Genomic DNA, 17,283 nt, shown 5'->3' on the forward strand with positions numbered 1-17,283 from the left:
TAGACAAGCCTGCACTAATCGGAACTGGTCGATTCGGTACAACTGTTCTGCTCCACAGCTGGTCTGGTCGGTGAGGAACTATAGCAACACAAAGAAAAACGCACGAGTGCGTCATTCGATCTCTGTACTAAGGGACTCTGGTACTATCAATGCGTTGCGGTGACCCCACTGTCTTGGCCAGCCACCGTCGCTTCCCTTGTCAGTTGAACAAATATCCGTCACAAATTCGGTCACTCGAGGCACGAGAGAAAGGAAAGTGCAAGTGCGTATTTCTTCAGTCTAATCAGCTCTGATACTGAAACGCGATTAGTCCCTCTTTCCCCATCCTCTCTTTAAATCGAGAAAAAACTCAGCTGGTCCGTGAATCTGAACAAACGCTACACATCCCTATCTGCCTCCACCGCAGATACTTCTTTTTTCCCCGTGGTCGAGTCGCACAGTCTCGGTCGCGGTGGTTTGTCCTTTCCAAGGATTGTTTCGCCGGCATCCCGTTCGACTGGCGAAATGAGACCTCTGCGATCGCAGGGAAAGAGGCGCTCGGCCAGAGAGGCTGAATCTCGGGGTTGGGTTCAGCTGTGGCCGTCCGGCTTCTCCCCCAACTCCCGAGGTCCCAATTAGGTACCTCGCCAGCGAGCTTGGGCTCTTCGTCACCGCCGCAGTCCCAGGTGCCGTGTCGACCGCCGTACAAGGCGCTGCCCGTGGGTTCACCTGCATGGGTACTTGTAGAACTGTAGAGGCTTGTTGGATTGTAGGGCCCTTGTAGACTGTATGTAGAACAGCGTAGTTTAAAGCAAGAGAGTGTTTATGTCGAGAAACCTGTTTCCTTTAAGCGGTTAAGCGCAGCCAACCAAAGGGTTGGGAATTGAACCCGATAGCTAGGCATTTTCCTTTTTTCCTTCTTCATGCTTCCTTAAGTAGTTTTCTCCTGCCGCTTCAACCTCCTTTTTTTTTTTTTGCCTCTTTTTCGTCCACTTAAGTTTACCACTCACGTTACACTGCTCACTTGTACCGCTTCATATGAAAAGACTGTTAACTGCACGCAGACTAACCAACCGTCACTATTGGCATCGTTCAGTAAGAACTCCCGTTGGACAATACCTTGTGGTTAGTGTTTGAGCTATAATATAGCCGCCACCATAAGCAGATTAAAATATTTTTCCTTTAATATCTACCAAATCCAACAAGAATTACGCCGCAAGATGAAGAAGTTAACAGAGTACTATTGAGGCATATGAGCGAGGTCGCCGAAAACGCTCAACGTGGACTGTCTCAGAATTAGCTTGAGTTTGCCCTTTCAAACAGCTCCGTTAACTCTAAATCAAGCAGACCTTAAACCTCTGCCAAACCAGGACGCTGGAGAAAAAGAGGAAAATGCCAAGGCAACGTGCGAGAGCATTTGCTGTGTGTGAAAGCTCGTATACGGTAGAACATCCGTCTTCAGAGCGCGGTCGAACGTGTATGCTATTGGGCCACGGCATTCTTATTATGTTTTCACACGGTTGTGGGCTATAGACCTTTGCAACGAGGGCCCCCTGGGCGTCTCCATAATGCTCGCTGAGCTGTTGTGTGCGCCTGATGTCAGTGCGGTGGAAGCGGAAGGGGAACCAGTTTGCAACAGTCCAGAGAGGAGGCGTTTTGACGTCCTCCTCGCCCGATGCAAACGTCTATAGTGGACTAGCTCCTCGACACCTGGAACAGCTCAACTAGCCGGTGACAGCGTCGAGTACGTCGCCGTGCGGCCACGGGTGTATTGGCTCGCCAACCCTATAGCAAGCGATGACATCATTCCAAGGAATTGTGGTTTGAGAGGCATAAAGAACTACCATTTTATTGTGGTTCGCGGCTTGTGGACGCAGGTTGGAGGCGATGAAATAACGAGAATCAAAAAAAAAAAAATAACGGTAGCTCTGCTTTCCTAAAAAAAAAAAAAAGCGGATTTTGGTTGCCGCGCGCGTAGTAGACACGTTGTTAATGTGTTGTTTTCTTTATTTATGTGTCGGCGTTCATTGCCTTGTACAACACGAAGAATGTGCATTTCATCGAAGAACTCTATTTTCGCGCCGATACCACGCTTCTCGTTCTTCATGCGCTTAGTTGCCTGTGTGTAATTGGCCCCGGCCCCTGCTTATTTACAGCGCCTGACAGCCCCGCTGGCTACACGACGAGTAAGAGCTCCAAAATAATAAAACAAACAAACAAAAAATAAAAGCGGTGGTAGTATGTCCCGAAAAATGCGGCACAGGGCGGAAACTACCCAGCTACTTTGATCCCGGAGAGGTGAAACCAGTTTCGTTTTGCGTCAGCGTTGCCCAGAAAGAAAAAGAAAAGAAACGAGGAACAGGCTAGGGCGATGGCGCGCGCTCGCGTTGGAAGACCGCGGAGAGGAGTGAGAGCCGCGGGGATAGCCCCGGATTTGGGATTAATCGAACGCGGGGAGTGGAGGGGCCGCAGATGGAGCTATCCGCCGAGGTCATTATACAGATTCTCCGGCGCCTCCCACCATAAACAGCCACTGCGAACCACTTTCGCCCGGCGTGTCAGTGCTCTGCGTGTCAGTGCGTCTGTGTGTGGTGTTACTACGCGGGTGTGTGCTCAGTGGACGCAGCAAGCACCCGAGCCGCTGCTTTTCTTGCTGCCGCCGCCGCTCCCGCTGCACGTAGGTAGAGCGCCGGGAACGCTAATGTATCGAGACGAAAAAGGAGGCATGGAGTACAGACGCTTAGCGCCGGTGTTACTGGCATCGGCTCAACTCAGCGCGCGGTTTCGCAAAGCGCATTGAGGTGAATGCGCGCCTGCAGGCAGATGCTCAGACTGCAGGAGGAAAGCGCGTGAGTAGCGCATGCCCTCTTCTGGCTACCATAGATTAATTGTAAGCCTGTTTTAAACCAATTATAGAAGAAAAAAAAGAAGAGCGCGCTTTTGGCCGTCCTTGGATATGATTCCTGAGCTTTCTTTTTCAAAGGACGCGGCGCGAGGTGTTCCGCTATCTCTGCGAATCCACATTTGATCAACATTTGTTTTATTCCTTTTTTTTTTTTTTTGCACGCAGCCGATGACAATGCGGGGTAATGGACGATCCACCAACTACTGCGATTGAAATTAACTCGGCCGCGCCTGGTGACGGCAATAATGGCACGCAGCATAGGCGATTAGATGTTATTTATGAGTCTCCGCGACTCCTACGACGTTTATCGACTTCAGCGAGATCAGGCACCCCGTTTCCGCCTATCAATTCCTCGCTGAGAGCTTGCGGCGCTGAGCGTCTCCCTCCCGCCCGTCCCTTCCTAAGCACGGAGCAGGTGGCGAGGCCAGTGAAACTCCAGATTTTTGGCATCCGTCAACTGATCGTCGGCACCAAGCAGACCGTTTTACGACCACCGGCTTCACGTCCGCTCTCCCTTGCCCGCAACCCCCCAACGCCCATTTAACCGCGCCTTTGCGCCAAGCAACAGCCTTCCACGGGGTGCTGTGGCATTCGGCTCCCGCCGCGGCCAAGAATAAACAGAGTCATTCGTCTCGAAACGAAAACCTTTGCGCCGCAAATCGCGCCGACAAAACAGCGCGGCGCAGCAGAGACGGGTCGCCCGGCTGCAGAGAGACAGCGCCATGCCAGCGTGCCAAGGATTTACGCACACAGTACCATGCACTGCTGGGGCGGCCAGCGATAAGGGGCTGGAGACCAGGGAGACCCTCACCATTTGTCGAGATGCGAACGCTTTCTTCTAGCGTTAAAGAGCGGAGCTTTCGCGAAAACGAAGCGACGGAAAGAAAATCAGGTTGATACATATGATAATTTGAACACCGCTCTGGTCAAGTCCATGATGTCATTTCAGCAAGCTAAAGTATCAAAGCATGCTCTTACTCAGAGGCAGATTAAAAGGGCTGATGCGGCTCGGCCCCCCTCTTCCCCAAGTGAGATATTTTAAGCAGGAAAACCGTGCTAAACCCCATTTCGTCGAAAAAGAAGCCCAAGAAATAGCAAATGGGACCACTGGTTTCGTCAAGGACAAATAAATCCGGCCCTTGTCACAAAAGAGGTCGTATTTCGCCGAGGATGTGAACTTCTTGATGCTCGCAAAGGATAGCCCCCAAAGTATCTCGCTCTTGGTGGGTACAATGCGGAACGCGTCTATACTATAAAACACGTCCGCTTGAGTGGGCAGGAAGAGAAAAAAATGAAAAAAGGACGCCCTCCCCACGCCGCCTACAACATAACGGTAGAATCAAATGCCGCTACGAAGAATTTCCTTGCGATTCAAGGCCGGCCACCGCTATGATCACTGCTTTAGTGGAGTCGCAGGTAGCGCTGCTAATTCCACAACTATGTTACTCCGCCGCGCACAAAAGTGAAGCGCTGGCTCGCTTACAAGCATCTCGCTTTGAGCGATGCTGCACGTAACCAGACTGGGTGGTGTGGCGGAAAGCAATGCGCGCCCAGTAAAACAATTGCGGAGGCCAGGCGGGGGCAAGCGGCGCGTGGGCGTTTATGTTCGCAAGCGCCGCCGCTTTACGATTTCGGACGGGGCCCACGGGCCGGTGTTTATTTTCCCGCGCGTCGGATTCGCGCCCCGGGGCCACCTGGTCGACACGAGGACGAAAAAGGGGGCAGGAACGCTTGTGCGCCCAGAGACGAGGTGCAACGACGGCATGGTGCGCACGAACCTATCTGTGCCGCCGCCCCCCCCCCCCCCCCCTTCCGCAAAGGGACTCATGGAGACGTCGGCGTGAATGCACGAACGCTTTGTCTCGAAGGACGCACGTTGCCAGCACGTGGACTTCGTGCTGAGCCCAGCAGTCAGCCAGTGTGGTGGCTGGCATGGAAAAACAAATGACCGCATGTGTCTCGCGGCTCCCACGCGCTCGGAGTTTACTATGATGGGTTAAAGATTGTATACTGTGAAACGATATCATGTCTTCTACACAGAAACCTGCGACGGGCTATCACGCCGAACGAATAATGCAACGCAAGTATAAACGTGTCAGATTGTTAAGGCAGCATGCCCGGGAAGCGCTTTGCTCCAAAAATGGCATACTGTATGCCACTCGCCCTTGCCTTTCGCGGTCTCTTTCAGCTTCCGTGACCGAGCACCTGCCTGCCCTGATCTCTTACCAAAAAGCGGCCTTAGCCAGCAGAACCACTTGCGCCGGCAGCCTCTGCTAATTTTTATGGTGGCGCCACAACTCGAGGCCAATTCGCGCAGGCAAGCAAGCAAGAAAAAAAAAAAATCTACAATTCGGCATCTGTTACAGAACTAAAAGCACGAACTGCTCGTTCAGTACAACTTAGTGCTAGAAGTTGATAGTGAGTCAGTAAACTTCTCATGTAGCGTTGTTGTATGCCATGTAGTTTATCGCCCTGCCGCTGTTATCCTTGTTTAGGCTATTCTACTTCATAATGTGTTCTTGCACGTCCTGTTAGTAAAACCTCCTGCCCCATCCCTTGGTAGTTAAGAGTGAAGGGTGAAGCAAGCGTAAAGATTTGAAAATGTATGCGTACTGGCAGCGACGGCGACGACAGAACTGACCCCGATGATGGCTCTGTGCGCTTCTGAGTGACGGAGGCAGTCACCACTGCTATTCACCAGCACATTACAACAGTCTGGTTTGGGCGAACCTGCCTGCAACAAATGGAGCTCACGCTCCACAATTTTACATTCCATTGGTCGAATGACTTCTATTGGTCACGCTAAAGCTAAACGCGTTCAGATCAGATCAGTCACACACACACACACACGTGTATATATATATATATATATATATATATATATATATATATATATATATATATATATATATATATATATATATATATATATATATATATATAGAAGAAAATTGTGTTATGACGAGTCTATGCCCTTCTGACGATTCAAAAAGCAGAGGAGTGAAGAAAAAGAAATTTAAAAAAGGACTAGCATGAAAAGGGAACCATGTTTTCACTGCGGTGCCGCTGGAACAGAACTCCAGACTACGCCCCTTCCAGCGTACGCCGAAATGAAACATTCTTGGGGTCGCATTACGTGGCAGAAGGCATCAACCTTTCTGCTCATATAGCTGGGCCTCAGTGCACTGGAGTTTCAAGTCCATGCGTGGAATACATGCAAGTTATGCCTATTCTAAGCTACAGCGGCGCTACATGCCGCGCCCTTATATAGATGCACACACGGCGTCCTGCTCTCTACTGCACGGTTCCGCCATTTGCGCTGAAGAGACCGCACTGTACACCTGCTCCCGCCGCCAACGTTTGCAACATCGGATAAGGCCGATGTCGACGCGAGATAGAATACCGTCTCGCTCCGGCGCTCGGCACCCCGCGCCCGCCAAGCCAACCAAGCACCCACACATGCACGGCGTCAAGCGCATTTTGTCATCGCTCCATTTTTATACGACGTCGCGGAGCAGAGCTTGCACGGCCGAATATGTTGCTAAAGCGGGAATCCCGGCACAAACCCCGTAGCTGTCCGCGATCTCGATGAGCCGTCGCCGACCCTTCGCCAGCGCGCGGGTGGTGCGGAGACGCCTGAGCGAATTCTCGGGACGCGAATATTTCGGGTTTCGAGATGCGTTCGGCGAGATAAGAGCCGAGGGGCCCAGCGCGAGATTCGACGACGCGCGGCTGCTTTGTAGGTTCCAGACTATACGGCATCGGCGCCGGCCCCATGAACGCAACGTTGACGGCCGTGTCTGCGCTGTTTCGTATATGCTTAAGAAACCGAACAACAAAACTACGACAGAGTCATACGTTCCGCATTGACGCGCCTATACGGGCTCCTGTGGTTTATATACGTTTTAATCTCAACGAATGACAAGGACATCACAGTTTGGCACTTATACATAGTGTGAACACTGTTTACGTGAGCTAGATGGCTTGTCTTACTTTCTCCCGCTTTGCTCGCGTCTTCCGCTCGTGCTTAGCTCAATTCTGCATAGCGAGCTCGCGCGTCGCCTAAAACCTATAGTTGGCTCTGTCACGTGTTCTCGTAGCATTTTTTTCTTAGATTTTCCTCAGCTTTTCTTGGCTTGTCCTTAGTCTATCACTGATTTGTGCTTTGCTTGCCCTTCATCCGTTCTTTGCTCATCCCTGTGCTGTGTTTGGCGTGCGCTTTGTCTCTTCCCGTTCCTTCGGCACCTACGCGGCAAGTATACCACACATTATCGCTAGCGCTGATTATCGTTATAACGCCGCCCGTATTCACCAACACCTGCGTTATGTGTCCACAAACATGGTCCGAGAGCTGAACACGCTTACACGATAGCACGTTCGCTGCAAGCATACGGTGGCAGAGGGCAGCCAAGATGGCGGAAATCACTCGAAGTCCGTCGAGTTCGGAGCGGTCTGGAAATCTTCGTCTTCGGCAGCCGTCCGCAAAGCAGTCGAAGCCGTGGATGAGTGGTGAATCCCGGCCGCCGAGTCGTTTGTCCGGCTCTGGACGGGCCACTCGCCGGGACTTCCGTAAGTGCGCAGCACCGAGAAGACTTGAAAAGACATGCACGCGAAGACGCTCGCTGAGACGACAGATATAGCAAAGAGGGCTGGACCACAGCGCGCCGACCAAGAGCGACCGGCGGCACGGGCCAGGAACGTCGAAGACTGTGAGACTTCGATGCCACTAGATAGGTCTTGCGCGGGAACTTGTGTCATTGCGCTTCGCAGAATCTGAACCCTCTCTAAACGTGATCTGCCGCGTACAGCTGTCGTTGCCAGGCTCCGGTTGTCGACGCCGCGGTGTCCATTCATAACTACGGGGCGTCGCAAATAGCTCTGCGGCCGCTCTGTGTCCTCCTGCCGCATCACCTGAGTGGCGTTAGCCCTGTCGGGTGTTTCATTGCTGCCAAGTTCACGTGGCTTTCGCTGGAAACCTTCTATCGCTCCTAAGACAAGATCGCGCCTTCCTTGCCTTGCAGCGCGCAAGGCAGCTCTCGTTGCAGCGCCTGCTGGGCATTCGTCACAGCTGGGATCCTTATGTTCGTCATCTTGTAGCTTGCTGCCCTCCTCTCGATCCAGACATCTTTCACCTCTCAAGATGTGTCCATTCTGTGCCGGCCTGACCGGTGAGTCCCGACCTACAGGATCAGTAAGGCGGTTGTCGCGGGCTTGGGTGCTGCACTCGTGTCCGTCACTGCCTTGCTGATCGCCTTCGTTTCTCCGGATGGAGGCAAGGCTTGGCCGCAGCGGTCTTTCCTTGACGTGGGGTTGAGAGAGCGTCCCACTGCTGGTGCATTTGGTCTGCCTCCTGCCTTTAACTTCTGCATTCACCGACACCCTGGTGCCGTTCGTCGTCTTCATCCTGCGGCGTGCGCTGTATGATCGGCCTAGCTTGGTGTCCGTAAGCGCGACGGTACAGGCACCGCTCCCCGTCAGCGCTTAAGAACGAATAGCCAGCGTAACAGTTTCTTCGAACATGAAGCACGAGCCGTGGACCGAAGGGAACGGTACGAACCGATGATGATTTTTGTGCAGCTAAGAAAAATGAAGCACGCGCGTGTGCTGATTCACATTGGTGTGCAGACGATCCCAAACAAAATTAACAGAAACGAAAAAATGATTGGTTATTGATTTGTAATTATTAGCAATTTTGTAATTTGCAATTATTAGTAGATGAATCCAAGCGGAGGAGGACTTTTGATTCCTTAACAAAGTTATCTCAAAAGTACTGCGCCCCAACTTCTGGTTTCGCTACCCAGCTCATTCCACAGCGCTGAACGGCGATTTTGGCTGTAGAGTACTCAAATCCCAACCTATAGAAGCTAGCATAACGTAGAGAAATGATAAATTGTTTCGCTTTGTTAATTCTGGATGTAGAAAAAGGAAACATTTACTTTAATCAATGGGACTCAAACTGCTATCAAAGAGCGCATGTGTTATTCCGAATTGTGCTGCATAAACAGGTCGCCGTGTCCTTAAAATGTGTGCTTATTCCCTCATAAAAATACCGCCTATTTGCATTAGGTGACGGTGCTTAACCGAATTTTGAGATACGGTTCCTTTTAGAGACCGCAATCATGCCTCTAGATCATGATCTGGACAACCTGCTGTGCATTAACGAGTACCGAAATAGAGTGCGCGGATAATTTGGCATATATGGCGTCTATGAGTCTGCAGCTGCCACGGCCAAGAACCGAACCCTCATTACGTGCTGAGCCACCACTACAAGTCAGTGTACTTTTCCGGACAGTTATATTTACTACACATTGGAGTACTATCATTATTGACCACATGTAAAATAATCCCCATTGTGCCCCGCAAAGAGAGCCCGATGAGACTGTCGTTCTTGTGCCCGACCACGGTGCAAGAACAATGACCAGTATTCTTGCACAGTGTACCCGACGCGCCCTCCCATTTGCAGCGAAGGCGCCCATGAGTTTTGAACAGCTTAGGAAGCGGCACAAACAACCAAATGGAAGAAATATGACGTCGCTGTTCACTAAGAGAAGTCTTTCTCCCAATTCCGTGTTACTCTGGCCCGGTGCGCATGAATGCAGTTCCGCATCTGCACTGTTCTCACCGTCTGGAAATGCAGGCAAATGTCTTCTTTCCTGCAACTGCTTTCCACTGGCCCCCGAAATCCACTTGCAAGTGTGTCTTTGCCACTGTCGTGCCAGTGTCTTTAGAATGGCCACTGTTTTCCACTGTTACACAATGGGTACGAGACACGCGCTCTCTGGACTGCTGAGAATACTTGAGACAGAACTAGCACTATACTTCGAATTTCCGCTATTTCTTTCCGCGCGCACTTTAGCGATCATCGGCCTTTGACGGCAGTGGCGACGCCCAGACAGCTTTTCTTAGAATGGCATCGAGCAAAAGGGGGCATGGGACATGCCAGCAGCGGTCACACGAGTCTGCTCTCTACAGCAGCCAGACGGTGCTGTACCTGCCGGACCGCGACGAATGTGCGCAGTGTGTCTGAGCCGCGACCGCGACCGCTTATTCCCCACGAAGTGGAAGGAGAGGAACCTTCGTTGCGCTCCGAGGGTCTAAGAAGAGGCGTAGGACTGAACTCAGGCATCTGATTACACGCGGCGATGTGCTTCCAAGTCAACCGACAAGGACAGTGCTTTGTGCCCCCGCCACCCTCCCACACCCCCCCCCCCTCCTCCACCCGACTCGCGGATCATTTCTTTTCCTTTTTTAATCACTACCTCCCGTCTCCAGCCGTATCGCTTTGGCAGTGGCGTTTCTTTGCGAGCTCTTGGCATTGCACCACATACGACGAGAGCGACCAAACTAGTGCCAGTGCGGCGCTAATTTGCGGCTGAAAACGGCAAGCCCGCGGCGGTGGTGGGACTGCGCGCCAGCACTGGCTCTCTCCGAAGTTCAGGTCGTGGTCCCCTGCCGCGAGCGGCGGCTCTCGCGTCGTGAGAGACAGTGCCGGTGTCTGTTCAGGATCTCATCTTTCTCGTTTTGATTTTTTTTTTCTTCCTTTTAACTTTTGCTCCGCCTGCTCGACACCGGCGGGTGTTGTTCCAGATTAGGGCACGTTGTGACATGCACCCACCGCCGAGAAACAGTGGCTCGGGCGTCCCAGCACTGCTGGCCCCACGGCTGGCGGGTTCGATTACCTGCGTCGAAGCTGGCGTTCCGGTGGCAGAGAAAGACGTGTCTGCCGCTAATGGCACAATCAACATAAGCCCACCAACGAGTTGCCAGATTAACTACGTCGCAACGCTTGCCGAAGCTGTTATAAGGTTCGGTACGCAAGTCAGGCCTCGTCATTCACTGTGACATGCGTTATAGCCCCCGTCACTGCCGTGCGAACAGTAAGCGCTTGACTGAAGATTATGGTCCACAAGTCGGAGGCTGGAAGCAGGCATGTATTGCGCATACACTCCGACTATTTCCTTGCACTTAAATGCACACTACGGCAGCTGGCGTCAAAAAGTCGAGGGCTGAATCCTAAACGCTGCTCGCGTGATTAGCTGCCACTTTTACCCCTGAGTGCCGGGCTTTCATGACTGCGGGAGTGACGTATACGGGCAGGACCATTATGACAGCTGCGATGCGCTTTTACCATTCGTCCCACGATTCAGTGGTGTTCACACGTGTGCAGCAGCCTGTGAGGCATAAAATAAACCTTGCAGTAAACGGTTCTTAATGTGATATATGATATATCTAACGCTTGTGAACCATTCTTGGCTACCTATATATCCCTCGACGTAAGCATAAATGTTTTCGACATGCATTTGAATGCTGAGGTTGCAATCAGTACATTAGAACCTGCGCTACCATTTTTAGCCCACACCGAAACCCGTGTACTTTCTTGTTTTCTCATCGCGTGCCTTAATATGTATTGCTTCTCAAAACACGTCAGTAGTATGTATAAAAAAAAAAGTAAACACTGCCCCTCCGCAAAGATACATGCAGATGCAATGTCTTTTTGCAAGCCGCAGAGGCACAAAGTGCAAAACACTCGCAACTAATCATATGAGGAATTCCGGTGGCGAGCCTGGGTCGTGGAAACGCGAAGGGGGAGGCAGACGGGAGAGACGGGGAAGGACGCGACGCAAGTGAACAGCTAAACAACTCGCAGCCGTTCTGGAGTGCAGGTAGCCACTTTGTACGAGAATCGGAGCGACATTGTCTTCGTGTAGCTTAGTGGGTCCTGTTGGCGGCGAGAGGATTTCGCGTTCTGGACATTCCGCGCGCAGTCCTTCAGCCAGAAACGCCAGGAACTCACGCATCGCGCGGCACTCCGACGGGACGCCTAAACGCGCTGTTGCGCTAAAGAATGCGCTTCCTTTCGTGGGTTACAGAACAAAATAAAGAAATAAGGATGTACTTTGCTTTGCTGCTGGCATTCAAGTAAGTAGAGATGGGACAAAGCTTAAGGGCGAAGGATGTCGTATTCGCGCGGCGCATGCGTCCAAGCATGGTAACTTTACAAACGTTTCGATTACTGTTGCTTATTCTCAGTCTTCACAAGTTAAGAGTGCGTTTTATTTTCTATTTAAAAAAGCCTACACGACGAAATGTAAGCACGCAAGCATAACGCGGCCTGTGATCCTCAATGTAAGCATATGTCAATACTGAAAACGCCACCGCGGACGTATGCATGTGCGCCGATCGCAAAAACTTTGCCACCTCTGATAACATACCACCACTGACCACTCTTTTTTTTTTTTTTTTTTTGCTTGCTTGCTTGCTTTGTTCTCTGCTTATTTTCTAGAGAACAGGCAGTGAACCCGAAGTAAGGAAACGCAACTGCGGGGACTAAGATATGTCGAAACTAATTCCACCTTTTCTTTTCTTTTCTGTTTTTTTTTTTTTTTTTTTTTTGCTAGCTTTCATTCTGCGAATATTTGTGGGAACGTTAATGTCGCGAGGACCACCTAACGAAGTGAAAGTCACGGCCTCTCGGAGCCCTCTTTTGTGTAAGTCGTTATCGGTCTTATGCATAGAACGTCGATTCTAACGTAAAAAGTATAAATACCTACTCACGTAGAACATGACAAACTGGTCGCCTGAACAACAAACATCTGAATAAACAAAGCAAGAAAGCGTGCATGACAATGACTCGTCCGTAACACAAATACACGCTCTTCATTGCTTTTTACTGCGGTGTTAGGAACGATATGGACCCAACTCACGCCAATTGGGTGCGATCGTTTCCCATCAGAGGAGGCTGATGCGGTAAACCCTGCTGAACTTTACAGTAGACATCCATGACAGCAAGAAGTGACATCAAACATTTCCTGGTGATTCCGTATGTTCACATTAGAGCGACCATGCGGCGACTGACACGAGACTGTTTCAATAAGAATGGCTTTTAAGCCAGAAATATCGTCGATGCCACTCCAAAGCTGGCAAACTTAACATTCATAGCGGTTCAAACGATAACCAAACTAATTTTTAGAAACACATGCACAGTTTAGAATACGCTGATAGCAATGCAATGGCCAGACAGATGCTCGAGCTAACTCGTCAGACAAGTACTAGTCATCAAACTGTCCGCTATTTTTCCACGTTACCTGAAATGAGCATTGGTGAGATTGGCTGCTTGCTACACAGCTCAACGAAGAAATTCAGTGCGAGACGCGATGGCCCCATACGACAAATGGGAACAATTTTGCTGAGCTGGCCATTGTAAAAGAGAAAGGCCTTCATTACGGGCTAGGTATACGTACCTCGTGTTGCGTCCGGTTCCGGTAGCGCAACCACTTGTGAAGCCCCGGCCTCCAGTATTCGACCATGAACTCCTCGGCGAATTCGCGGCCCTGGCCGTTGCCGAAGCGGCCCTGCGTGGCCAGCGAGGTGAGGACGTGCACGGAGCGCAGGTTCACCTCGAGGTATTCGTGCGTCTGCGGTGATATCTGAGGCGCCGGGCACCAGGCGCCGCCATTCAGCTCCCGTAAAAGCCTGCGAACGACAAAGGAGAGAAGGTTTACACACGGTCCACACCTTAACCCAACCTTTACTATACCCAGAAATCGATATTTAAGAGTTTTATTCCCTGCACCGGCTCGAATAGTCCCCATTAAAGAAAAAATAAAGATAATTTTTTATTCTTAAATTTCCCCGAAACTGTGTGAAAATTCTATTTTCGCCGAAATAAAAAGAGAGAATTCCCCGAATGAAACATCACAGAGAAGGCTTCGGAATTATGTCAATACAGAGAAGGGGTTGCGAACGCAAACCAAAACGTTGTACGAAAAACAGCACGTCGTCAACACTATCTGCCGGGCGAAGCGGGCGGCCATCGAAATCACGCTCTATTTCACCGATCCGCACGGTCTTTGTAGCAAATATAAGCGCTCGGTAACGAATTCGTTTCGTCTATTTAGACCGTACAGTTAAAACCAGTGCGCAAGTAACTAAAAACAATAGTGTTTCAGTTACATATCAGCGAGACGCCACCGCTGTGCATTCGAGTCAGGCACGAAGATATCGCCGTGCCCATTCTTACATTTCTAATAGAATTAATTCAGCGTTATACCCCCAGCGCGCAAGGGAAGAAAAAGTTCTCGACAAAGACAGTCAATTTTTGGCAGCCAGTGCAAAGTCTCAGGTTTCGTCTACCCAAACTTCTTCCACTGACCTAAGTTGTTAATAACAATAAAAAAAAAAAAGCAATCCCGTCTTGCCGAGTAATCTCGGCAGTTCTGGGGTCTGCCCCTCCTTTGGAATATGGCATCGGCGCTCAGCGCCCGCGTGCCTTTGCACTCCATCATTAGGTGTGCGCCCGCAAACGCGACATTGGCTGCTGCTATCGCGTCTGTCCAGGCGTTTCGCAGACGTTGCACCTGGCTCACTTCCTTCCTCCAGCGCACAAGAGGGGCCCGGAATGCGCGCCTTGCAGCACACTTCTGGTAGCCCACCTCACCCCTTCGCTAAGCGTCTTTCTCAGTCTTGCGCGTGCGCGCTGCGGGAAAGCAGCCCCTTGTTCCCGGATTTCGTGTTTCCGGGGAAACCCCATTAGAACGGCGGCGAGACTCTCAGCCATATCTGGCGGCGCGTTCGGCCCGGCGGGCCTGCCTCAGCTACAGACAATCGGGTTTTAATTAAACCACGCCGCGCGACCCAAGATGGAATTCATTAGGTTCAGTCTGCGGGCTGGCCACGCCGGAGGAGTGCGCACACACACGCACCTCTGGGCGCAGTGTACCCGAGCGAGATACTGGCGCCAGCGAACATCGCCAGTTATTTGACTTGGGAGCCCCGCACCCCGAACAGAAGCTATAAATTCGGCGCAGAGTGCACTCGCGCGCGGGTGGCGCTCGTTTTGTGCTTCGCAGAGAAGTTACGCGACGGCCGCCTAGAACGAGGTATATAGTGTAGCAGCGCGGACGTAAACGCTTCTTTCGTCACCACTCGGGCAGCCTCGTGTCTGCAGAACTATTTCGAAACCCGCGCTTCGCAGCAATATTGATGTCCCCGGGAACAATCAGGGTAGATCCCGAGCAATCGATATTTTACCGAGTCAGCATTGAAGGATGGACTGGCGAACCACGCAGCAGAAGCCTCGTTTCCCGAGTTTGCCCACGCCTCGTTGCTTTGTCTTCGAATGTCCTACATTTTCACTTCTGCTGCACTGTTGTCCTTGTTTTGCGTTCGTACTCTGCTCTACCTGCACCTGCGTGCTGATTGCAAGTGCTGTCGAAGCGCCGGCGGCCCAAACCACTTTCGCGCCGAAAACATTTTCCTCATCCGTGTTGCCTTTTTGTGCTTTAAACACTTATTCTACCTTAATTCTCCTATATGCTTGCCAGACAGCAATAAAAGAGAACCGATGTGTTTGCATTGATAGCATGCAAAACTTAATCAGTAATTTTCACGCAGCGACTTCTAAAAAGAAACAGCTCTTATCACGAGACGGATGAGCAGTACATACAGTAGACAAAAAGAAAGTGGGGACGTTTGCGCTGGCAATAAGTGCATCAGTTGTTTGAGATAATTCCTGTCTTATTTCCCTGCTAAAACTATCTTCCCATTTACCGCGAGCATAGAAGTGCCCTCGATGATATGCTCTCTGTTTCATTCATTCTCAAGCCATGAGAAAAAATTGCCCGCCTCAGTTGAACACCGCTACTGCGGCCAAACTTTGCATCCCCCCCCCCCCCCATTTTTTTTATATAACTATTGACTACTACAGCATATCAAATCTGATGCGTCCGATCTAAAGCGACTTGGTTTGAACGCAGCGAAGGCGACTGAGTAGCCAGGTGCTACACAACTTAGAGAGTTCCTAGATCCGTACACGCATTTTCAAACTGAGAGAGACGCTTCTCCGCCGCGTGCTATTTGAACACACAGATACGCGTAAACACAGTACTGTTTTTTTTTTGTTTTTTTTTCAAACGACGTGTGCATTTATTCTCAATGTGATTATTTTTACCCATGCACAAAGCGGTTCATACTTTTATTCCCGTCTCTTTATGAGGCCGCCCACGCAGTTGACCGCACTGAGCTCCCTTACCCGTGCTTCTAGCTCGGGTCCACAACGGCAAGCAGCAACTGCAGCCGAGGTCGTGCCGTATTCCTCCCAGGCATACACACACACGGCGGGCACGGTTCCTCGCACTGGAAATGAACCCTGCAAGCAGCGCAAACCGGCGCTGCATGCGTCCACACGGGGCCCGCTGGGAAAGTGCGGCAATAACGCGGCCCAGCGGAGATATGAATCACCACGACAGATGTAACTCGGCGGCGGCGCACGCAAAGAAGCCACGGCAGAGAGGGAGAGAAAAAAAAAGTAAAGCGACGAGGGGCCGCGACGAATCCGCACGCACGCACTTCCATGCTCATGTCCAACGAGGGCGCACGGGCGGCTAGATCAATAGACTGTCTCTGTGTGTGCACCAAAAAATGTCGCCTTATGTGCGCTTTGTTGCGGGAGATATTGCCTGCATGCGGTAGGATTCAAGTAACGGCTGCAACTTTGTCTGCATATACTGAGTGTCTCGCTTGTGGATGTACAGGGCCTGTCTTGGCGTCTGTATTTGTGACGCCTTCACTCATAGCCTTTATTCGTAGATACAGTCGTCCTCGCTGTTTGCAAATGAATGAAAATATAGTCACGCGTTCAGTACTCCCGCCTTTTCCTTGTCGGCCTAGATGTTCGTAAGGGGAAGGACGCACGAGTCAGAGGCTCCGAATACCTTTTCAAGCAAGTCCGCTGTTACATGGCAGCTATATCTGTGCAATCATGATATAATATTTATTTACTAGCAAATTATTTCTATTTTTCCCCTGCCAGCTCAAAGAATGGCAGCCTACAAGGACGGTGCACGTTGAGAAAAGAGAACATCATGAAAATAGAAACGTGACTAACAAGGGTACCTATAGCTGTAATATGTAGTTACAGGCATAGTACTCCAAACGGTGAGCGCTCCAATTATTACATCATCATCATCAGCAGCAGCAGCAGCAGCCTGACTATACCCACTGCAGGGCGAACGCCTCTCCCATATTTCTCCTGTTAACACGGTTCTGTGCTAGCTGCATCCACTTGACCCCTGCGAAATTGTTAACCTCATCCGCCCACCTAACCTTCTGCTGCACCCTGCTACGCTTTCATTCCTTTGGAATCCAGTTTGTTACCCTAAGTGACCATCGGTTATCCTCTCTTCGCACTACATGTCCTCCCCATGGCCATTTCTTCTTCTTGACTTCCACTAGAATGTCGGTAACTTGAGTTGTTTCTCTGACCCACTCTGCACGCTTTCTATCTCTTAATGTTACCCCTACCATTTTTCGTTCCATAGCCCTCTGGGTTGTCCTCAACTTAAGTAGAACTCTCTTGGTTAGCCTCCACGTTTCAGTCCCATAGGTAAGTACAGGCAAGA

General features: G+C 50.8%; 1 protein-coding gene across 1 annotated transcript in view; it reads right to left on the minus strand.

Annotated features, from left to right (window-relative positions):
* LOC146202399 (discoidin domain-containing receptor 2-like) overlaps positions 1-17,283 on the minus strand; it is a 187,477-nt gene that overhangs the window by 32,875 nt on the left and 137,319 nt on the right. Inside the window, 1 exon segment of the mRNA XM_084588148.1 lies at positions 13,126-13,357. Within this exon segment, the coding sequence (XP_084444274.1) occupies positions 13,126-13,357 (232 nt within the window).

The sequence above is a fragment of the Amblyomma maculatum genome, chromosome 1 (assembly GCF_055883805.1).
Source record: "Amblyomma maculatum isolate TAMU_Amacu chromosome 1, ASM5588380v1, whole genome shotgun sequence".
Lineage (NCBI taxonomy): Eukaryota > Metazoa > Arthropoda > Arachnida > Ixodida > Ixodidae > Amblyomma > Amblyomma maculatum.